General features: G+C 35.1%; 1 protein-coding gene across 2 annotated transcripts in view; it reads right to left on the reverse strand.

Moving 5' to 3' along the window:
- LOC112964182 (adhesion G protein-coupled receptor A3-like) overlaps positions 1 to 25,334 on the reverse strand; it is a 284,114-nt gene that overhangs the window by 112,977 nt on the left and 145,803 nt on the right. The window contains exons 9-12 of one of the 2 annotated variants that reach the window (XM_026061933.1): positions 22,440 to 22,638; positions 20,947 to 21,096; positions 17,607 to 17,768; positions 13,190 to 13,405 (exon numbers count right to left, since the gene is read on the reverse strand). In XM_026061933.1, the coding sequence (XP_025917718.1) occupies positions 13,190 to 13,405; positions 17,607 to 17,768; positions 20,947 to 21,096; positions 22,440 to 22,638 (727 nt within the window). The remainder of the gene's footprint in view (positions 1 to 13,189; positions 13,406 to 17,606; positions 17,769 to 20,946; positions 21,097 to 22,439; positions 22,639 to 25,334) is intronic. The other variant, XM_026061934.1, reaches the window with a different exon arrangement.

The raw sequence follows: 25,334 nt of genomic DNA on the forward strand, positions 1-25,334 counted from the left end.
ATGTCATAACAAGGGGAAAGGGAGAAAGAGACAGTGGAAAAATATCCGCGTTTTCAGGACTGATTAAGCAAGCAGATACAAGGTTATTCTATATGGCAGAAGTAGTATAGGATGTGACTATTACACTGCACAGGAAAAATTGTGGGTAAAATCCAGAGARAGTGCATGCGGTGAGAATGTATGCAAGGGAACATCAAGAAAAGTTAGAGCAAGTTGATTTAAAGTTTCAGTTTAAAATGAATTAATTAACTGTACTTAGACCTTTCTGTTGACACTTTCATTCAAAACTGAAGTGGCCTTAATTCAATGTAGCCAAATTCATTTCCAAATTAATTCAATTCAGCTAAGCTGAATAAAAGCTACTGTGATTCTGGWGGAGGGTTCCTGCACAGGGATTCACTTAAACACTTTCCAGGTTCAGTTGGATTACTTTTCCCCCAGGCAGACAAAACCCTTAAACTGAATGGGGAGCAAAAAGAAGAAATGACACATGAAGTGCTAATACAAACTGTTATTTCTAAAAGTATCTATTCAGCAAATCAGAACTTCTCCTTTTTTTAATGTGCTTAAAAATATATACTGAAACCTACAGAGGAGACAGGCCTTTGCTCTCTCAAGCCCCTTCAATTTTTACATAAAATGGAGTTGGTACCATTATGTATATGACATGCAAAAAAAAGCTCTTAAATTTATAGCTTAAATTCCACACCCTTTGTACTTTCCATTGTTGAACTGTCACAGTTTTTTTTACTATAAATTTTTTGGTTTTTTTCCCCCCCTTTATAACTGCATTACGACATCACCATTGCTGTATGTGAAATCTGTAGCCTGTTCCTTTCTTGCACTGATGATGCTTAATTTAGTGTCCTAAAGTTGCAAACCTCACTCCAGTACTTGTTCACTGAGCTGAATAAACATCTTTTCCCTGTCTCTCCAGGTTATATAACAACTTTACATGACACATCTGCACGTTTTGCCTGCAGAAGGTGTATTTTATTATTCAATTCTCCTATCTATAACCCTACAGAAGATCTCTGTCATTTTAAAGGAAGTTTATTCTCAGATCCTCAAAGTTGTTAAAAATTTCCATTATTTGGACTGAAATATAGGGCCAAACATTTTTACTACTGTGCCACTTTCAAGGATATTGAGAAATGAGCAAAKACATAGTAGCTCATATCAACTGTATACATGTTCCCCAAAACGGAAGGCATATTGGAAACAAAATCATCTTTTCAATAAGAAGATACCTTACTGTTCCCACTGTTCATTGTGCTTTAGGAGAAGCAGGATTGCCAGGACATGTCTACTACATAACAATTTAAAAGTAAGCCTGAACAAACACATTACAGGCTATCAAGGATGAGCAGATGATTAGCAGAAGCAATTTGTTACCAGCTCATGCTTATAGTGTTTCAATATCTATTGCGTACCTTACTTTCAGCTCTTTAAAATGCTGATGATTTAGGTTTAACATAAATTAAAGGAACCCAGAGAAAGTAAAAAAAAAAAATTAAAAAAATTGCCTTTTAGAGTTTAAGATCAAGATGAAAAAATAAGGCCCTAGCCAGTTTATGCTTCTTTACTGACATCAAACCAGAAAGATATTTCCAAGAATTCACAGATCGTTAATCAAGCTAACTACGGCCTCCTTTTCCAGCGTAGTGAGGTACCAACTGAACCTGATCCTCTCTGAAAGTTCCTCACTGAAAGCAACTCTAGGAATTGCACTGGAGAAAAACTTTTTGCTAAAGTTTGATTCTGCCTTTGATTTGATTTGTTACTTGATAGAATTAAGCTAAACTCTTAGTTTAGCTTAACAAAGAGCTAAACTCTTAACTAAGAGCTAAACTCTTAGTGAGATGCACTTTATTTCAAATAAGGTACACATCTTCTGACATATACTCCCTTTAGACATTTACTCACTACAGACTTCACTTAATTCAGACATTAAATTTCAGAGAAGGAAGGCTTAAAATATAGATGCCAAATCAATCAAGTACATTGAAAGCCCACAGAGACTGAAAATCAGTGCTCTGGTGAGCAAGAGCTGTTAATAAAATAGTTTGCTTATGGAATGCTATTTTATGTGGAAATTACGAATGTACACATTTAAATGATCAGTACCACTTAAACAGTATATTTGATGTTCTATGGCAGTTCCGTAGATGACATTGCTCTTATCAGAAGTGCAGTGATAAAGGCTGAAGAAACACAGCATAGCTGTAAATAACTCTTCAGTTCAATGAGTCTGATAATTATATGCAACTTTGATACACTATATTTAGCAAGAGTTTCAGATCTGTTAGACACTTTACACAGTACTGATCACCAAAGTGAGCTTATGAAATGCAGAAGGTTTTCTGTTTAAGATAATGTCACAGAAATGTGATGGGTTTTTTTAAGTTTCAAGTCCTAGGTTTACTCTTTTTCTTTTAGAGTGGCAGCGTATGCTGGTCAGTGATGCATAAACTACACAGCTGTTACATCTACTGTATGACCTGCACATATTGAATTAGCCATTGTGTTTTTCAATTCTGGTTCATCAAACTTCTGATCTGAGGGGCCTAAATTTTAACCTAAATTTAGTAAAAGAATACCATTCAATGCTATCTTGTCTATCCATAATTCATAGCTGCCAGCCTGTTTTAGATCTAAAGCAATTGGCAAGTTTTTTGTTGTTGCTGTTGTTTTTTTACAATAACATAGGATGCATGAAAAAATTCAGTACAAGGATTAATGGCAGCAAATCTCTAGGACTGCAGTTTGATACTTTATGGAGATATATATATGCATGCACAAAGAGAGGATGTTAACAGATGTGGGGTTGGTGACAAGCATCATCACTCCTGTCCTCAGGTTTTTAGATCTGCATTCATTGTACATTAAGAATGATAAGCATATCTACATCTGAGAACATATATAATTTAATGTAGGGAATAAATCAAAACAAATGCAGGGAAAGGAGTGCAAGACCTAGTCCATTAAAATCTGTCAAAAACTTAATATCATTTCTGTTCCAAAGAAGGAACCTATTTCCAGTACTGACAATTTTCTGAATAGAGTCTCAGCCACCACCTCTTACACTAAAAGTCTTCTTGTCATAAAGTTCCCCCCCCCCAATAACCAACACTCTCCTCCTCCCCCCATCACCAACTCTCTCCCTCTTCCCATACCCTCTGACAATATCTGTTTTAACAGAGCAGAGAATGATCCCACAGGGACTATAATCCCAGCAGCCTGATTCTACAAAGTTAACAATTTCCCTCCTCTCCATTCCCTGCTATTTTCTACATCATTTTCCCTTTGCATCCTTTAGGCGAGATTTCCAAAGTTCAGAAAATGGATCAAACTCAAATAGCTTATAAGCACCGTAAACACATAATATCACTTGTTCATGTGTTCACCAAAGCTTACACTATTCCTTCCAGAGTAACTTTTACTAACCCCATACAGGTAGAAATCAGGACTCCAGTCCCCAAAACTATGACTTGCTTAAAAATTCCATGATAAATTTATTTACCTATATGCACATGGTGTGTGGGCATGCGTGCATGGACACAAACAGACTTATTATTCTTTTCATGCAGTGGAGAGGGCTAGAAGCTTAGCCTGATTTTTAAAAATAAAAGATATTCTGATATCATTACTTCATGTATGTATTTTAGTGACTATGACTATTTATTATACAATAAATACTGAAAAACAATTTTTTACTTCACAGAATTTTGTATTATCTATCTTTAGATATGTAGGAATCTCCTGACAAAAGTCAGAACATGCGAAATATTCCTGGGTTCACCATGATACAGTGCATCTCTCAAATTTCACTAAGTAATAAGAGTAACTGAAATAAAGAAACATTGAATTCCTTAACCCAGGAAGAAACTTGACAGATTTCCACCAGGCACAGTATCTTCCTGCTTTTCTGGAAGCAACAAAAAAATCAGAGGCGAGTTCCTTCACCCACCTAAACTGAAGACCACCAAAAGCATGGCAACAGTGCTCTGTGCACAATTAAGTAACGTCCTCATGAACAGCAGATTGCACAGCAACATTTGGAGTAATATTTTAACTCAGATTTTACTTCCTGCATGATGGGCACAGTTCTGAACCCAAAGATAGCTCAACAGCACGCTAGTCTTTTCATGAATCCACTCATTAGTATAGCAGCCTCTTTTTAAATCACTCCAAAAGAGGTGTTCTACATAATTGTACCCCCAAGTTCACACGGTGCTGAAAATATAGAGATAACACCCTCCCTGGACCGAAAATTTGCATTCCATCGCTGACTTCCACTACAAATTCAGTAACTACAGTCTGGCTAAACATACAGTCGCTGGAAACCCCCCACAATCAACATAAAAATGATAGTTTCCTAACTACCACATAGGAAAATCACACAGACTAATTTCTCTACCTCCGCAAACCCCCAAACCATCCCCAAATCTTTGGCACACCACCTCAGGCACTGTTGCATTCACCCTGAGCAGATCACCAGTCTAAAGAGGAGCTACAGCTCCACACTGTCCCTTTTGCATGGAAATCAGACTTCCCATCCCTTCATGCGCTGCACCCAAAGGCTGCGTGCAGGCTTCAAGCCCCAATGGAGGAACCTCCCTCACCCTTTGGCCACTGGCTCTTTCCCCCTGATTACTGCACACAGCTGCAGACTGAAACCCATGTGGAAAGTCATCAAACAATTAGTGTTACGGGAAGAACCACCCGCATTCATACAACATTTCCAGCCATATCGCCTCCTAATCTTCAAAGCAATCTATTTCAGTAGACTCTTGGTCAGCATCAAACTATTTGTGGTCCTGCACAAGCCAAATGGAATCAGACCAGCACAGAAAAAAATCTGCAAAACTTTTAAACACACCTCCACAATTACTAAAATTATCCACGTTTAGAAACTGGAAATGCCTGCTGTAATAGCAAAAGTAGGTAACAGTCAATTAGCTAAACAACCATTTAGAGAAAAAGGTTTTGAGTAACCAAATGCAATTACTTATTGGATGTCAAAGTATTTTCTGTTAGAAGGTATCAATTTTCCTCAGCAAAAATAAAACAGGCTTTAGAACGAAGAATTTAGAAAGGAGTAGTTGGAAGTATTCAACTTATATACAGATCTATACCAAAATAAACACTGATTATTAGTATAGTAACACAATTATAGTAAGTCTAATAAAAATATTAGAGTATTAGAAACACTCTAATAGAGTAATTCCTAAAATGTCAATGCAGAAGTGGGAACATCTCTAGCACTCAGTATTCTACTTGTTCATTATTACTTTCGTACCATTAAGCTAAAAAGTATGTTCTAACAACTAATGTACTGTATTATTAACTGTTACAGTGTCAATGTGTTTTTGCTATGAGATTTATGTTAATTACTCTACAAACTATTATTTAACAGCAGAATGCACACGAAGGAGTCTGGTAATTTTGCTTCCTTAGTTTATAACAGGAAACTAATCTTGCAGTGCCCTTTGGGAAATCCCAAAGAGAACTTTTTTTGTAATAAGAGAGATGGTGCAGAAAAACAGAAGAAAAGAGTCTTTTACCCAACTATTGCGGATGAGAAAGCGACTGCTTTAACAGATCTCTCAGATATATATTGACAGCATACATAAAATCAATATGATTTATGCCTGGTCCAGGGACAGAAGCTTCTTTCACAAGAAATCAAAAGTGAGTTGAAGTAACAGCATTTTATATCAAATACAAGTTTATAATTTTCACAGTCCTTTTGTCCTTGTATTTATTCTTCCTCTATTCAGGCTATTCAGATTTCTTTTCACTTCTTTATACATATAGAAATTAGAAATCCAAACTATACTTAGCATTAACGGACAACTTCATATCAGTTATAAAACTAAAAATTTTAAACAATACTTGCCTCAGAAACATCAAGACAATGAAACACAGAAAATACTTGCAGGTGACTGATGTTATTTGCAGAATGAGCTCTTTTGCTAAAGAAAATGTAGCAAAGGGCATGATGAGAAAAAAAGAAGGTACACAAGATTGTAAGGATTGATAGGTTTTAAAGTTTGCTCTAAGTAGAAGCCATCTACAAAATAGAAGAAAATGATACAATACATTTTTCCTACTTTCAAAGAACATAATGTGGGGTGGTTTTTTTGGTATAGATATATGTGAAACAAATGTAAGAATTGTAGAAACACTTATGTGCACCTAACATAATAGAAATTTGTTACACATGTATGGATACTATTTTGGCATTGTTTCATTTCCTCAGTGTTTAGAGAGATTTTTTAACAATGAGATAGCCACCAACAATATAAAAGAACATGGAAGTAAGTGCAGAGTAAAGAAAGCATACTGAACACACAATACCAGACTACCGATAGTGGAGACGTAGTAGTAGGCATAAATATATAAGTACACAGTTCAAGAAGAAATAGTAGTAAGAGGTGTAAGAATATAAACGAGTGATTTGAGCATTCTGGAAGAGGAAAGAGAGGGGTGTTTTGTTTTGTCTGTGTTTGGTTTTGGATTTAAATGCACCTAATTGGGTGACAGACACTTTGCTTTTTTCCACAGCAATCTACATACATGTGCAAGCAAATTCATTCCTGCACAGACAATACCAGTTTTTCCAGCATATTATTGCAATTTAAAAAAGGTGGATATACTGAATGTTTTCACTTTGTTTTAATTTTATTTAAAACAAATAATCAATGGCTGTAATAACTCAAGAGAGATACCAATAGCTACTTATCTGTATCTCCTAGAAATCATGACTAAAAATGAAGAATAATATAAAATTCTTATTTTTAAATGTAAAGTATATAATTAAAACGATTATTCAGAACATTAAATAAATAGATACTACATGCCTGTATGCACTGGAAAACTAGAAGAAATCATGATGGAAATGATGATGCCAACATAATTCATACTACATTTATGGTACTTATCAGCTTACTAATTATTACACTCCCGAACAAGAAATACAGAATTTCTCCAATGATATATTATGGAACGTAAATGTCTCTTATGGGTAGTATTTTGTTAATTTGATGTATGTGTGTACACAACATTTCTATGTGAATCTCAGCTACAGCCTGAAAAATATGTGTCCAATTCTTTAATGTAGAAGTGAATGAAAGAAGATCTGGCCTGTGAGAACATTCGGTTTGATAGATTGGATGGAAATATTAGTTAAAAGTAGACAACTACTGTGAAAGTTCCAGGAAGTATTTTCATTCTGTATTACATTTTAATTGATTTTAAAAACTATATATATATATATATATATAATTTCAAATTCTAAATTTCCTGAGCTGAGCCTATTGCCCTGAAAAATTCTGTACACCTGCATTCTGAACATTGAAAACTGTATCTTTACTGGATAAGCAACTTAATGAAGTTAATAATAATAAGCACATGCTTAAATGAAAGTACTTTCCATAACCAGGTTTTCACAGCTGATTAGAATATATGTACCATTGCAAATTGCCAGTGCAAGAGGAAGGTCTCTGTTAATGAAAATGTATGCTTTAAAGAGCTTGATATTTTTACATGTTGCCTTTGCCTCCATTGCATGCTTTCATTGCAGGAGTATGAAGTATTGCTCAAATCTGAGTCAAAACTAATTGCTTTTGTAAAAATCCAGCAGGAAACCATTTTGGAACCTATAGCTGGGTAACTGCATGTGCCTAACATTCCAGCTTTGACATTTCCAGTATAAATCATAATTATTATTTATATAAGAATTAGTTTTTGCATTAATGGAAAAGTTAATTATTGCACACACTACTAGGCAGCTTCTGAATGGATACAGTTAATTATCCATAAAGATTATGAACATTTCACACACACTGAATTGTAGCGAAAGGCACTTTCATTATAAGGCCTATTTTCTGCAGCTTTTAACTTTCCCCTTCACAACCCTTCTTTGGGTTTCTATTTCTGGGCTTGATCCTTGCCCAAAGATCACCTTGTCACTTGGTCTTGAAAAACCTTGTATCGAGTTGTTCTGTGCATGCCTATGAACCCTGAACTTTTACATATGAACTTACTATTATTTACACATTTTTTGTATAGTCTGACATTCAAAGCTGACTTTATGCAAGAAAAATCCTTTTCTTACATACTGATAGCATATTTTTCAGTAAGTATCTGAGATAATATTTCTAAAATCTATAATGCCTTAAAGTGCTATAAGCAAATAATCACAGGATTTTGCCAAAGCACTTCAGAATTCAGGTATTTTTCTTTGTGGTTAAGCATGTTTAAAAACACAGTACCAGTTCAACTCTTAACCTTTTTATAATATGGACATCTCCTGTAATATAACCTGACAAATCAAATGGCTCAGAAAAATATAAGAAATAAATAGAATTGAAAAGTTAAATGGAATGTATGGAGTACAATGTATTGAACTTGAATTTAAGAAGTCAGGGATTCCATGTGAAAATATTGATTGTTGTTGCACCTTTGAAGCTTAACTCACTAATTCAATCCTGTATCAGATGAACTATGAAAGAGAGGATAAGAACTTGTTATTTAGCAAGTGCTTTCAATGAAGCTGAAACTAAATTATGTTAAGAAAGTACCTTCCTCAAAGTCCAAGCATGAATACTGAATCTACAGTCCTGTATAAACTACACACTTGACTGTGATAATATAGGAGGTTTAAAAATTCATTTTATGCTAATGTAATTTTAGTGAGGGACAGGAACAGTTAACTGCATAACTGATAAGCTTTGCATACTGGAGGTATTACAAGTTCGGGCTGGAATAAAGATGAGGTTCAGACTATACTTCAGGCTTTGTAATGAATGGGAACCACGCACTGGGTTCATATTCAGTGGCACAAAAACGTCATAAGGTGCTCTCAAAGTTTCCAGAATTCAAATGTTAAAACACCCCTCTGGGTGTGCCAATATAGCGGTGTCCTGAGAGGCTGCAGCAGGGCCAGAATGGGGGACAGAGCGGGGTCTCCTGTGACAGGATCTCGGGCTGGAGCCTCAGCCTGGGAAGACGCCCTTAGGCCTCCCGCAACACAGATAACATAACTACTGTGTCAAAACACAAATCACTGTACGATAAAGCAGGGAGATATACCTGAGCCCGTTTCTTCACCCAATAGGGTCCAGGCAGGCAGCAAAAGCTGTCTATGAACTGCAGAAACAGTATCTAAGAGAAGGCAGCTGGGTCTAAGCCCTACCAGAGGAAACTTCTCATCTGCAATAGTGATAAATGATCCTTTTGAATCTTTCACACTGGTTATTGGCTACAGAGTTGAAATTGGCTTTAAAAGATAATTTCTTATCAAACTGAAATAAGAGTTTGTTTAGGATATTTGGAAACACTGCTAGTTATTCTATAAAAGACCTAACACACAGCAGAACCAGAAGCAGATAGAGGTATATTTTGATAGCCAACTCCTGAACTTCTCTGAATGCTGGAGCACTTTAAGTGCTTTTAAATTATTTCCTTTTCAAAATTTATGCCTTTTAAGTTGGTTCTTACTTGTTTATTTCAATCTTCAAATTTTCCTTCCCCTTTTTAGGTTCTATATCCCATTATAACCCGATCAAGTTAAATTATATACAGACTGTATCCGTTTCTTACCATGCCTGGAAATATGGCTATGGGCTGACTACAAAAGTTTTGATTGTGTTATTAATAGGGGTCATGATCATCTCTTTCAGCCTTCTCCCATCAAGTGCCTACAAATTGGTATCGCTCTTGGTATTTTGTGAGCATTCGCTTTTCCTATTTCATTAGTACCAACAGTACTGGCTACCAACAGACACATGGCAGAAACAATTGTTTCTCCTTACTGAGCAGATGATTTACAATATTTTACATTTGAAGATGGCTACACTTTTTAGCACAAAACAGTGTAAAAATCTCTGTTTTAATAAAGTTTTAAGGACAACTCTTTATGCTTTTATTACAAGTAAATTAAAGTTGTAATTACTCTTTGTACTTTGTCATTTTCATTAGATTTTTTTTGATTAATCCTGTGCTAAACAGAGGAAGATTTGAACAATAAATTCAACATGTAAAATGAAGTTCTAAAGCACCAGATATGATAACGAGTATTATTTTGAAATATAGTGACAAAACACTAGTAACTGAAACCGTCAATTCCCACCTCCATCACAAACTCTCCATTTTCCTGAACTTTGCATAGCACAGTCAAGTAGCTTTACAGTTTGCCTCTCCTGAGCAAATATGGAAATAATTTTGCTAGTGGATAATGATAAAGAATCCCATTTTCTCTTATCAGTTGCAATTCTCCAGATCATTTTATTTAACAGTGAAGAAAATAAACGAAGAAATACAATGCATTTCAAAATGAATTAAAGGAGCGCTTAACCTAAAAGTTTTGGTGAAAGACTATGAATGAAAACCTCCTGCTTTTCAGGATTAAGTTAAAGAATACATTCAGCCTGTTTATTCACGTATTACATTTAAACCCTGAGAACATTTCAGTGTTAAAATATAAAGCCATGAAACCAATATTCAGCCTAATCTATAATCTGCTGTAATGTATGTTATAATATTTACAAATTCATACACATGATAACTAGTGATCCACCCAGTAAAGTAACTTCCATCAGAATATATATCATATACTTCCAAATTGCTTTGTATGCTAATAGGTTTATTTTCTCTTTCCTATCTTCTTCCTTTGTGCAGTCCATAGTGAGAGTTTCCCTTCTGCATGTCACGTAAAGCCAGCGAGGTTAGAATTACACAAAACATGTATTTCCTGAACTGGAACACATGGCACAACTTTTTCACCTAAAGAAGCATGATGGCAAAAATCACCTTCATTAAAAAGCCAACCCTTGGACCATAGCTGTAAATTCACTTCTCATGGTTATTCACACCATGGCTGCACAGTCTTACTTAGCTTATTTATTCAAATTTTGTCTTATCAAAGACTTAAAAATGTGATCAAATCTAAGAAATGTTTTGCTAGACCATATTCTACTCAGGAAAGGTGACTGTGCCACCTTTTAATTTTAGTCTCTTTAAAACTTTCCAGTAGATCAGTTTTGTTTTGATTTTTTCAATATTTCTAACACTACATTTTTTAAAGTCTTAGAATGAAAAAAAGCCTGAAAAAAAAAAACATTTGAAAAAATGCTTAACCCTTTTGAAAAAATTCACTTATGGAGCATTATCAAGCTTACATATTTCCAACCTAAAAGACAAAAATTTCTGAATGTTTACTAGCAAAGGAAAATAGAATTTGGAATGAAAAACATCATGTAACTCTAGTGATCTTCCTCTAATAAACAAGCATTAATTATGAGACCTTTGATTCATGCCCTTGCACTTAAACTGAGTTTCATTTATTTGGGTTTTTTTGTATCTGTTTGTAAAATCTTTGCTGTTTTAAAAAAAGTAACTATACAGTTTTCTGTCTTTTAAAAAAGAATGATAGATTTCAGTAGTCTGGCAGGCCTGTAAAAATACTTTTCACATGTTTTGGAAGTGAAATCTACGTCTAATGTGATGGTTTTGTTTTCAAGAAGTTATTATAAACAGAATAAGAAAAAAAATGAATTATGAACTTACGATGAAGAACCTTTCAACAGTTTCCCTTTAAAGACTCGCTTGAGTTGCAGGACTCAGTTTAGCAACAAAATTAATTTTACCTTCGTGATGAAAACTGACATGTGATTACAATTATAGAACAATAAAGCTCTGAAGAACAATATGAAATACCCAAATGCACCTGTAGTTAAAAACATACTTGTGTCCATTGACACTAGAAATGAAAATCATATTTTCATAGACATTCCAACTTGGAGTTTTTCTATAAATACGGTAAAATCTGTAAGCAAAGATTTTACTGAGCCCTTTATATCGTGATGTTCTGCCAACATTTCAAAAAGTGGCTGCAACTAGAATATTCTGCCTTACTCTGTGTATTTGGCACATGCATGACCAGTGATATGAGAGATCAGAAATTTATATTTATGGTAGAATGAAGTATTATAACAGGAGAGAGACACCAGTGTTTGACCATCAAACTTCCAAGAGATGCACTTACTAGAAACGTTGGTGCTCAGTTTCTGCAGGAATACAAAATATACTGGTAGGGCAAATAGGGAGACTTTCCAACTTGTTTAATTCCATGTATATATCTATACTGAAAACACTCTCCACACATCACAGAGTGTTCCAAAGTGGCTAGCAAGAAGAAATCTTGTATCTTTTAGATCTCTGACATTTGGTTTAATCTCATGGACGTCAAACTTCTTTCTTTTCAGAGGCAACTTTCCAGGTAAACCTATATATAGATATGCTAACAGCGTCCAGGAGGAAATGAACTCTCACTGCAGGAAACAAATTTAGCCTATTCTTACATTAATAAGATGGCTTCTTTTTACAAGAAGATCCTGAGAGCACAGCCTACCACAGAGAAGATTAAAATATACCAAAGAGAAAATAACTGCAATCAAAATACTTGCAAAGTTCAACGAACTAGTAGTATTAGAAAAGTATCATTTTGTCATACTAAATATTTCAAGAAATAAGCCTATTAAACTGAGATTCTGCTGAAGGATAACAAGAATTCAACTCTGCAACACTTAAATTTAATAACACGCTCAGCCAAATACAAAATTCCATTTCCTTCTAGATCAAAATTTAATTGTTCCACTTCATTATTTGATAGTGAGAGTGCATTCTATTAAAAGGCTTATATATTATTGTTTTTCTTGGGCCACTACTCAAAAACTCCACTGTAATACTTTCCTCTGTATAAAGTTTAGGATATATAAAATGCAATATAATTCAGAGGAAATAAAGATAATTTCCCTAAAACAATACATTTCTGCAATGTGAAATCCCCTAAGAGCACCTCAATCAAACAAATATTTCTAAATTACTTCAAAGAGATTGCCTGCACATAGAAAAGTTCGCAGAACTGGACACAGAGGTGGAAACAGCAAGACCTTTACTCATTTCTATGCACATCCTGCATTCCACATTAATGGAATATCCACAACACAACATGCTGCAGCGAATACACCAGTTTAACGCCACTTACATACTGAAATTATTAACAGGTTTACAAAACTAATAGCCCATAAAATATCGGTTTGTCAAATAAGTATTCTGCTTAAAGGTACTACCGAAAACACATTTAAATAGATACATTATATTCATGATGGTTCTGACTTACCCTGGTAGACGAATTCACCAAGGAACCATTCAGATTGCCAGTGTTGCACTTGAAATTCAAATGTTGATCAGGGTGATGATGTGTTTCCCAGCTTCCCAAATCACGCACTGCTGACTTGTCAGAATTTGCCGATATTTTCTGGAAGGCAGTGCAAGTCATTCCTATGAAACTAGACGGCTTGATCATAAAGGCCTCCAGAGCAATATTAAGAGACACCTGTCAAAACACATTGAGAAGCAGGTATGTTGCTAGCATGTTAAGCATAATTACATTATATGCGCATTGTATATTTACTGCACATACTTTATAAAGTGTTGTGTATGCGCATGCTTCCGTACATATGTATACGAATAACAAAGAAAATGGAACTTCTTAAAAAAACTGAACTAGTATTCTGTAACAGCATAGTGGTTTTGCTCCAACCTTCTTCATGAGTAAGTAGAAATGCATGATGGGATAAACAATAAACATACAAAAGCTCTTAATTTATCTCTGTGTTGCAATTGTGTCACTATTGCCTTCAGCAAAATTAATCCTGATTTAAAGAAATACAAATAAAAAGTGAGTTAGCAATAGTAGCGGTAGGAATTTAAAAAAAACATACAAGAATGTGCTCAGAAAATAAACAGGAAGATGCTTAGCTATTTGGTTGATGGATCAGATGATTTCTCATTGTTCTTTACAGATCATGTTCCTTTAGAACATGACTATATGGTGCAATGCAACACCACATTAAAGATCTTTGGCCTATCCTTGAACGAGGTGATATGTCTAGATGGAAGTTACAGCACAGCGCAGAGATAATCGGTCTGAACCCCTGGAGTAATGGATTTATTTCAGCGCAGCCCTGTGCATGATACAAATAGCTCATGTTCTAATCAGCTTAACTAGCTTTGGCTATCACCATACTGATGGCACTGAATGGCTTCTGCTTCCAAACATAGATTGTTTGGTGATCTGTGAGCATATGTATTTTGCACACTGCACTGCAATGTAGAGATACCCGAGTAAAACCACTGAGAAGCGTAAGATTCATGAATATGTGAGCACTAGAACAAGTGAAATCTTAGGGGTGAGACAGACTGCATGGCTTGCCAGATTTGGAGGGCTCAGTCCTCTTTTGGACTTACAAAAAATTTTCTAATGCACATTCTTCAGTCACTGATGATCCTGCACATGTCCAAAATGAGAGTACTGAAGCTTCACTAAACAATATATTTTACCTCTAATAATATAAAAACTAGAAGCTGCCAATATATTTAAAATTTAAAAATAATAGTAGTCTAAATGGTCTTTTCAGTTTCTAAATTCCTCAAATATTCCCATTTTAGATTAAATTTAGATTAAATTTTCTCTTTTGTCCTTGCACTTTTTTTTTAACACCTGAGGAAAATTAAGAATCAAATAAATTTTGTAATATATAAAAATTATCCAGTGGATAATGGAAAAGTCCTAATACCTGAAACCAGGTGTATCGATAACTTTTTGTACTATCTGCAGATGGCTATCTGCCAAGCAGTTCAAAAATATACTGCTTGCAGGAGACTATTATCCATATCATGGGAAACAAGCTAAACTCAGTTTAGACCCCTGTCTGGCTACGGGTTTTCTATAACCCTCGGAAAAGTCATTTAATCATGTATAATTTCAAGTTTCCTGCTGTTGAATGGGCATAACACTAGTTCCTTATTTCACACTTGTGAGATGATACTGAACAAGCAAATGTTAGCTAGATAATGTAGTAATGAGGATTCTAGTGATTTTACAACAGTGAACCCTATTTTAAAATTTTGAATATGAAATTCTTTAAACATAAAGGTTTTCCACTCACAAAATATTCCTATACTCACCTGGCAATGTTGAAATAATATGAGCATACCACTGTCAGCATATGGAAACAGATGGGTAAAATACACAGTAAAATTAAGTTCCTTATGCAGGACTGTAAAATGAGCTATAAAATGGATATGGATGAATGCAGAACAAAATTACCCATGGAAACAAGCTCCATTCAGAAAGGTAGGCATTATGAAAAGCCACAAACTAATCTTCCTGTCTCTAAGTGCTACAGATATAGAAAATGATAATTTGGTGTCCCTTTTCTAAACCTCAGATAAAGGCACCACTCAGCAGAAGGGCTAAGCATACTGCTACGTGGCTAAGCTGAGAATAGCCCTAAAGGGAGCAAGACTGAGAGCACAAGCAAAAAGTCACATTGCAACTAGCCTAAAATATTCAGACACTTTCACTGGATAGAGAAGGAAAGGAAAACTCTTTGGGGGTGGGGGGGCTTGAAGATGACTGTATGCTCCCGAGAAAGCACTAAGGAAATAAAATTTTTTCCACCTGCAGGAAGTCTTCCTTTGCAAAATACACATCTAACACTCAGCACCGCCAGGACATTAATTAACCCCCGAGTGGAGGGCAGAGCTCCACCGCCGGCAGCTCTCAGGGCTGGGCACCCCCGGCAGGCTGTTACATGTTCTGCTCTATGTTCCATTACATATATGTATTCGTATATTCAGTAAAACACTAAATGTACTGTCTCACATGCAGTATATTTATCCAGCATTTATCTAGCATTGGAAAGACGGAACTGGCCATTCTTCATCTGCAGAGTGTTTTGTATGTCCTCTGACAGCAAGGGAGATTTAGGAAAAGCTGAATGAATGTATCCATCCTGGCGTCTGCCTGAGCTCGAAATTAGTCATCCCACAGTCTCACAGAATTCGAAAAAAAAAACATTTCTGTCTTCCAAAAAAGATATAGGAATAACAGTAAAAGTCAAGGCACTCAAGCAGATTTTCAATATATAGAGAACACAGCCATGCATATGGTATACAACTGCCATATTTTACAGAGGCCCATTTTTTTCAGAAATTGTATTATAAACTAGTGGCTACTTAAGCTTGGGGGGTTTTTTGCTGTTTAAACAAAGAACACAAAAAACACAAAACAGATGCAATTTCTGCAAGATAGCTTTCTGGCCGGCTTCCAGAAGGAAAGGAAGCGTTTGGTATTGCATGAGACAACACAAAAAAACTCCACAGCTTTGTTTATTTACAATTACACTCAAGTGTAAACTAATTCTCCTGCAGCAAACTGTAAGAAGCAAAAAGATAAAGCATGGCAAAAAGGTTAGAGACATAGATCTATATTTGAGTAAACAGAAATAGTCTGGTAGGAATGTCAACAGGAGCAGTGACGGGAAAAAAAAGACCTTTGGCACTTGACATTCAAAAGAAATTGTAAGCGTATAGCAGCAGAGCCCCCCGAAGCTGCCACATTACAAAATTATTCTAAAAGGCCTGTTATTATCTCTATATCTCTTAATATAAATAAATAAATTTAGTAAATGTTATTGTTTTATGTAAAAATGAATTAAATAAAAACCAGCCCAATGTATTTTGTTAGTTTATTCTGTAAGTGAAAAGACTGCTTTTCTAAGATTACACTGTGAAAGGACTACGGCCATTCTGCTATTTAGTTCAGCCTACAATTCCATTTTCTTTTCTCCTTTGGTATCTTTTGCTGTAATTGAAACTAACACTGAACTCACTTTTACATAGTTTCTTAATGTAAATGCACTCGACAGTTGAGAAAATAATAAAGGCCACTTAAAATCAAGCAAGCAAGCAAACCAGCCCGAGGAGAGATAAGACTTTAAAATATTTGTCTAAAATTCTAATCGGATTAGTTTCAAGCTTCTGACTTAGATCCATTTCTACTATTTAGAAGTAGAAACTGACAAAAAATATATTTTAACGTAACCACCCCTCAGTATACAAATGACAAATTCACATGAGCTGGAGGCCAAGGAATATGAACAACTATTTCAAACTGCCAGCTTGCTTCTAAACAAACTAAATCTAGTCACAAATTAGTGATCTTTACGACAAGAGACACCTTTTTTGATCAGGACTTTCTAAATGCTTTAAACAAGCATTATCTAGAATCCTATCTGAAAGGCATATTAAAATCTTCAGGCAACAAAGGAACATGTTGTCTTTTCTCTTATTAAAAATTTCACTTGCTCAACTTAATCCTTTCAAAATGAACCCAGATACTATAGTTATTGTGATGACAAAAATAGAAACCGAGTGAAGACTAAGAATGCCAGGCAGTGTTGCGAACAATCTACTGTAACAATAAATGTAATAAATCAAAGTCCAAAGGAAAAATTTTTAAGAAAACCAGTGATATCCAGAGAAATTTTTCAGCCTTCCAAATAGAATCCAAGAAAACAAAATCACAGAATCCAAGCAGATCTAGATAAATGGACTACATGGTTTATCTGCCTTATACAAACTCATCTTGCTTCTCTGTATACCAACTGGTATTTAAAAACACGGAAGAAAAAGGATTTATTTTTCAAATATATTCTGGCAAAAAGTGATTTGGTAATTTTATGAAATACCTTCGATATAACTTGTACATTGTTGGTCAGCACTTGACTTGCAATGTGTTCCACGCACCGTACAATCCTGGTGCAGGCCCTGTCTTCCTTTTGAGCCATCCACAGCACATGGTCATCAACCAACATTATATTGCTGGCAATTTCAACAAGAGCATCCCCAATCTGTAAAAAAAAGAAAAAATCCCCCGAAGGTAGTATCTGGAAAATCCACAAAACCAGGAAAAAAGTACCTAAGAGCACAAAAGAAAGCAGGCACCTTATTTCTCTTGATAACCATCTAGCCACAAATTAAAGACACTTTTGATTCTATTAAGAAAATTAAATGGATGGAAATATGAAGACCAAGGACAGAAAACAAAAATGCAATTCAGTTCAAGGAAAAGTTTTTTGAGTCACAATCTTAAAGCTCATCTCCAAGATACACCAAGAAAATTGAGTCTTTCACTGAGTGATTAATGGAATCCCAACTATAAACTGGGAAAGTGAAGAGAAAAACAGTAGGAAAGGGAAAATGTGCTTTTCATGGCAAAATTACCATCCTCTTTCTTAAGCTAATTAAAATTGACCATGTCCCTCTAAAGAACTGTCCCATGGTTAATCAAAGGACCTTTGTGGGGGGGGGGAAAAGAAGAGCAATTGGAAGAAATTTTTGTTTCACACTTAGGAGAGTAAGATATGCACCTATATCATCTTACTGGCTATACAGAAAGTGTGGTTTTGTAACTTTGGATGTTTTCATTCACTCCTGTGACTAACCCCACGTGATAATTTTTCCTTTTGCCAGATGACATTCTGCAGGTTTTATTAAGTATGACTCTATGTGTTTCAAAATTCTGCTAGTACATCACATTTGAAAAGAATAAACAACCCTGTGAATATTTTTGGTGATGAATTTCAATTCAAAATGAAAATATTTGCTTTTTTAAATTCTAAAATTTAATGTAAATGAGATTTTAAGGTTACCATTATCATTATTATTTTTGAAGGCTTATAGCTTTCTCAGAACACATAAAGATATCACAGAGATATACAATGATGTCACAGATAACCCTGCGTGAAAAGGTATAGAAATGAGCGAAAATGACTGAGAGAAAGAAATATAGCTGAAAAAGGCTCAAGAGGCTAAAAAGTCAAACTAATAGRAACAGAGAAGTAAGGCAAATAACACAATTCAGGAAGAAGGAAAAAAAAATTCAGCAGTGGTGAAAAAGGTTTAAGGAAAGACTGAGGTTATAAAGTTAGTTCTGAGTTTTCAATAAAAAATACATACATTTCACATACATTGCAAGGGACAGAAAAATAATGGGATTTTATGTGAAATTTTTTGTGACTATTCCAGAAATATTTAATCCATTTTTGAGAACATAATTACTAGATAGTTGTAGATGGCTTTTGACAATGTGACAAACAGACTTATTGCTACAATGAATAATACTAAAACACATTAAAAGACTGAAAGGAGTGATTTATGAGAAAAGATTAAAGCATACACTAATCAGCTAAGCAACAATTACCTGAGGCCAGAAAAACAGTCTATAAATATATAAAAGGTGAGAAATAAGGAGAGGAAGTAATTTATATTATAATTAAATGCATTAATGAAGAATAAGAAAGAGCACGACATTAAAAAAAAGAAAATTTGTGTATAACATGCGTATATCTTCCTGGCAGTGAGTTGCAGTATATTGCAAACAGGCCCCTAGAGCAGCTGTTGAAGCTCTGCTGTTTGACAGGTGAACCCCAGATGGTATGAAGTACCACTAACTTATATAAAAATGAATCATCCTGGGCTGACTGGGAAATAATTCCGGAGAGGATGTACAAACTGTAAACTGTGCTAGTTTAGCTAGGATTGTTTTAAAATTATTTTGTTAAATCATGGAAAATCTCTGTGTTTGCATTTTTATTATTTTCTAATGGTTTTATCTAATTGTAGCTTCAGCTGTTAGTCAGTTCCAAACTAATACACCTTTGTTCATATGTTGCCTTGTAGTAAATGAAGTTTGATCCCATTTTAACTACATGAGTGCAACCTCATGTGTGCTACTGTCATTTTGATTGGGCATGTATTTTTTGTATCTTTTGAGTAACAGTTAAGAAATAGGTGTTAAAAGAGGGCTGAAAGTACAAGAAGCCTGCTTAGCGAACTTGAGGGATGGAAGAAAGTGTAAAGTTGAAATCAGAAAAAATAAACAGAGACAAATTAGCAGAAATGTTCTAAATGAAAACTATAAGGGATCATGAAATAAGAAGTGTAGAGAAAAGTGGTGGAAATGGAGATGTTTTGATACTGAAAACCAGAAACAAACCTTATTTGAAAGGTGGAAGAAACCAATTAAGAGATTAGAGGTGGTGCTTGATTTTAATGAATAAGGCATCAGCTGCCGGTACATTAGGAAAAGTAAAGAGACTTTATGGATGAATCAGACTCTTTCTTTTTAAATGGTAAAGTTTTGTTTTGTCAAAAAGCAGTAACATCATATCAGGATTTTGAGCAAGGAGGCTGAAATACAACTGTAGCTTTGAAACATGATTCTTGGAGAGTGCTTAATAATACAGTCTAGGTCTGGCATATGATGATGAAACTGAAGTTGGAGGCTTTCTCAAATTGGCACTAAAATGTTAACTATTACAAACCCCAGAGCCAGAAAGAAATGAACATTGCCAAACCAAAAGAAAACAAATGTTTTAACTATAGCTATCATGTGTACAAAAATTACAGGATATGAAATCTTTATGCAAGCAGTTACTCTGAAAATTAACAGTAAAAACCATTATGAACGTTGCTGTTCTCTATAAAAAGCTATTTTTCCCTTAGGTTTTGCATAACTCTTTGATTAGATTTCCTTGTAAAAATGCCATACATTGTGCTAAGTTTCTGCAGAAAGTTGTTTTCTTCTCTTCACATGAAGTCATACACACTTCCAAAACTCTGTGAAAACTTCCTCCACAGTTATTCTACTGAAGCTAAATGAAGAAAACAAAACAAGCCTTTTGTAACTCCTAGATACAGGTAAGGAAGCAGCCAGATGGAGAGACATTCTAATTTGTTAGCCATAGTAAAAAATAAAATGACAAAGAAAAATAAAGAAGTGGCTCACTGAAACCCAATATTTAACCTTAAGCAGCAATCTCATCTGTCAGGCAGATGAGATGGCTCAATCATCCTTTTAGGCATAAAGAAACATTACAGTACATGCAGAACGGTTGCAATCAGAAGACCAGCAGGCAATTTTAGAAGCTACTCGTCAGTGCATGCCTGCATACATTAAGAATAGGACCATGTGTGAGGACTTCACTTCTAAGTGACACTTTTTTCAGTATTCAGAAGATATCTTACATCTTCAACTTCATCCACGAAGACAATTAACTTTTCCATTATATAAGCCAAATATATTACATCCATTTTATCCGCAAAGTGGGAAGCACCTCTTGTGTAGGCTGTCAGCTGGCGGGAAAATTCAAGCACGCTTGTCATATTGATGTGCATCTGAAAATACATCAGAATTGTTATGTGTAATAAGTCACCTAGCTCAGTTCTTTAAAAACAGAGAACGCATCCATTTGTGTAATGCTTGCTATAATTTCACATGGAGTTATATGCATTAGTAGTCCCACTGACATAAATTTAAGGGGCATATAAATGTATCTTCAGCCTCAGGTTTTAGATACTATTGTTGTCCTCTGAAGACATCACCACAACATGTCAACAAATTTTGAAATCTGTTGCTTGTCTGCTTTTCCTAGACAGGAACTAACTGGCCTCACAAAATATTATACCTACCTACCAACCTTGCCTTGGCTACATCTTCAGATCATCATGGCAGCAACAACAGTATCACTGAGGGTTAATATACAGTGGGGCATGGTGGGAAGACAAGAGACAAGTAAGTTGTTGGGTGTAAGCTGAAAGAAGGGAAGTTCAGACTGGATATGAGGAAAATCTTTTTTACCAGAAGGACAGTCAGCCATTTGAACAGGTTGCCCACAGAGATTGTGCAGTCTTTATCCTTGGAAGTTTTCAAGACCTGAGTGGATAAAGCTCTGAGCAACCTGGTCTAACTTCATTGCCTACCCTGCTTTGAGCAGGAGGTTGGAGTACAGTCTAGAGACCTCCATTCCAATATGAATTATTCTATCATCTTGTAATTTCACTGGATACTGTTAATATAATGGTTTATTTAAGTAGGAACACATCTGAAAACAAACTTCCTGTGGTGGTATCTAGCACTATTTATTGGGAAGAAATGATCATGGAAATTGAAAGTGGTAAAAGTTGGTATGGCAGATACAGGTCTGTGCCACCCTCCATTCTGTTATGCTCCCTTCTTATCTCTTTCTATTCTCCCTTTTACTTATCCATAAGAAACCAAGTGAATACTACTTTTTTTTTCCTTTGAAGACATCAAAAAGACATTCTAAAATAGTCTTCATTTTTGCAGCTCTTTTAAATCTATTATGGGACAACAAAAATGGGGAAAGTAATTTCAGCTGACAAAACTCTGATACAGAGCTTTAGGACAAATTAACATCTTTCTGGTAAAAATGCATGAACGAAAGGAAAAGAAGTGAAGCAGTGATGACCCTGCCAACATTACTAAAGGTCATCTAGACTCCAGGCAACCAGAGGAAAAAAATTAAAATAAAGGCAATAAATGCTATGCCCTTATTCCTACTACAACTTCAATGGCCAAAGAAACACGTTAAATTTCAAGTAAAACATTCTGCCAAAAGTCCAACTATCCCAAAGTTGTGGCTGAACAGACATTTTCTTGCAAGCTCTTCAATACAATCGATACTACAGGAAGCAAGCCCTGGATTTCATAATGTTACCTGACTAAAGGCATGAAGAACTTGAGTTACTTCTTGTGAATAAGGACACTCAGAATAGTTTTCTTCAGCCCAACGTCCAGTTCGATTACATTTACGCCATGCCTTAGACTCTTCTGCTCCATTGTGAAAGGCAATGAGGTTAAATGAATACTGAAGACAGGGATGGTAGGCAGTTATCCCAGCCAAAGTTTTGGGCCATCTATGAACAACATGATAATATAAAATATCAACGTGGAACATCTTATTTAAAGGCAACTTACAAGGTACTATATGCAGAATATTTGAGAAAAATGTGGTAATGCTTTATAATAAATTACTTTGCTTTATAATATGCTTTATAATAAATTACTTTGCTTTATGATAAATTACTTTGTTTCCTTGGAAAATGACAAAAATATGCAGGCTTGAGTCTGGCTGATGACACATTAATTCTGCATTAATTCTAGGAAGGTGTTTGCTGCTAAAGAAAAAAAAAAAGTGAATGACATTTTCCCTACATTCATTTTTGCAGACTGCACAAAGCAGAGCAGAAAGTCCATCAAGCATAAAACAACTATTTTTAAAATCTATAAAAGGCAAAGGTTCCAAAATGTACATGACAATCTCTGTCTTGCATTTTGACCCAATGCCACAAAGCCCTCTTGGCCACAAAGTCCTCAGAAGTTCCTGAACATACCAGAAACCGATAAACAAGATTGAAAGAGCAGAGATTACATCTCATGGAGGAGGACAGAGCCCTCACAAATTAAGTATTTAGGTATAAATGATTTGTCCACTGTGATGCTAGACCAGTCTTTGAGGGCAAAGAATAAGACAAGAGAAGCCAGTATTGTTCTATCTAGCTAGTGGGGCTGCTATGTGGTATTCTTGTTCTCTCTATCTGCTGCATTCTCTAGAACTGTGCAGTTTCGATCTATTTCTTTTGGTACCATATCCATTGCCTTTTCCAGAGAAGTATGGACAAAGCAGGGTGGGTAATTAGGAGGAATCAAACAAAAATAGAAGCGTATCATCAGCAAGTTTCCAGGTGCCCATACCATGTCTGGAAAGGATGTGGTTCTTACTTTAATTACACTGATGTAATGACTGAAACCAAGCAATCATAAAAATATTCTGCCTGCCAGTGAAACAGAAGCCACATCTTAACAATCAACTTTACTCAGAAATACATATTTGCCCCTCTAAGTTCTAAGATGCAGATCCATTTGGACATAATTACCTGTCAGGTTTTGGGATAGGTAAGTTTTCTTAATTTCAAATGAAGAAAAGGCAAGAAGAAAAAAATTTTCATTTGTCATTTGTGGCTGTCACTGGAATAATTCATTATGTGATGTAAAAACAGCTGATGCAAAATGAAACATGAAAGGAGTTTCATGAAAAATTGAAACATATACCATATTATCGTATTTTCCTTTTGCCTCTGGGCTGAAATATTATTTTCAGTAAAAGATATGTGTTAATCAAATTGGGCTACATGGTAGCACCTTATCTCAAAAGTAAAACTAAAGAGGCAATTTTGAAACTAAGGTGCACTGAGCCTGAGCACAGGTAGCAGAATCTGGCATTTACGATTAGGAATGCTAGGACATAATAACATCACCATTTGGATTTCAGAATATAGTGAGCTGAAAAACAGTTATAGTGAGCTGAAGAACAAAATATGAGCAAAATATGGTCATTGTATAGAATATCTTTCAGTACATAAGGTCAGTTTATTCTGACTCACAGTGCATAATTCTTACTGCAACTGTGCAATTATAAATACCACCTAGGCTGATCAGCTATAAAAACCATGCTTCCATAATACTTAATGCTTTTTTTCCCTTTTTTTACACAATAAAAGAACTGTTCTTTTTAGCTTTCCTTTTGTGGTTCAACTCTTTCTACTTGTGTACTTGTTACGTTATCAAAACTTCAAAGACCTTTCTAAGATAAATTACAGGTGTGATAGCTGCATCTCTGAGGATAAACCTTTGGAACAGTTTCAAGTGCTAATGCTAAGTTTGAGCCTGATAAATTCTCTGTAATTTTAAATTAATTCCCCTCAAATGTCAGAAGAATCTATGGACTCAGCATCCTTTTGATATATGTTTTAAAAATAAATTTGTATGGACTTCTGGAAAGATGGTCAATAAGGAGAGAAATGTGCCCTCCTGTTCTTCTGATTTATATAAAATGACAAAATGCCCCTGGTGTTAGTTTGTGCAGTCTGTAGGATTTATATATTTTTTATTTATGAAGAAAAGGATGTCATTTTATGGCTAGAACACGGACTTCATAAAGTTGTCACCTACAAGATTCACTATGTGTTATCTGATGGGATGCATATATTTTTAAAAAATCTAATTAAAATGCATTTAAACACATCTATTATGGTAAACAGAATAGCAGCTTTGGCATGACAAAAAAAATCTCTACCTAAGATTTTCAAAAATCTCTAATGGATTAAATATACGTTCAGTAAATCTGTTATACTCCCTGGAACTGAGGTTAACACATAATAAGTTAGCTTTGTAGCACTGAAAAAACAGATTATGTGAGTGTGTTTCTCTTCACTTTTTGCAGCTTTATTCCTGACTTATCAAAAATAAGAACTAGTACCAAAAGGCCCTTGAAAGAGTTTTAAAGATAAATTGAAAATGAAGAGAGGCATCTGAGTCAGAAGCATTTGCAGAAGGTTCTGGTGTTTAACAGAGAAACTCTCTCTGTGGCCTACTTTTCCTCCAATCAACTATTCTCATCATTATTCACTTGGTAACAAATTACCTTCTTGATTTCTCAATGAGAATGCTGCCATACATCAGTGTTATTGTAAAGCAGGTACTGATATTTTGTTTAAGAGCTTTATGCATATCCCTGAAGTATTTTAGAGCCAGTTGAAAACAGTACCAAGTT

Source organism: Apteryx rowi, unplaced genomic scaffold (genome assembly GCF_003343035.1).
Source record: "Apteryx rowi isolate R43461 unplaced genomic scaffold, aptRow1 scaffold_188, whole genome shotgun sequence".
NCBI lineage: Eukaryota > Metazoa > Chordata > Aves > Apterygiformes > Apterygidae > Apteryx > Apteryx rowi.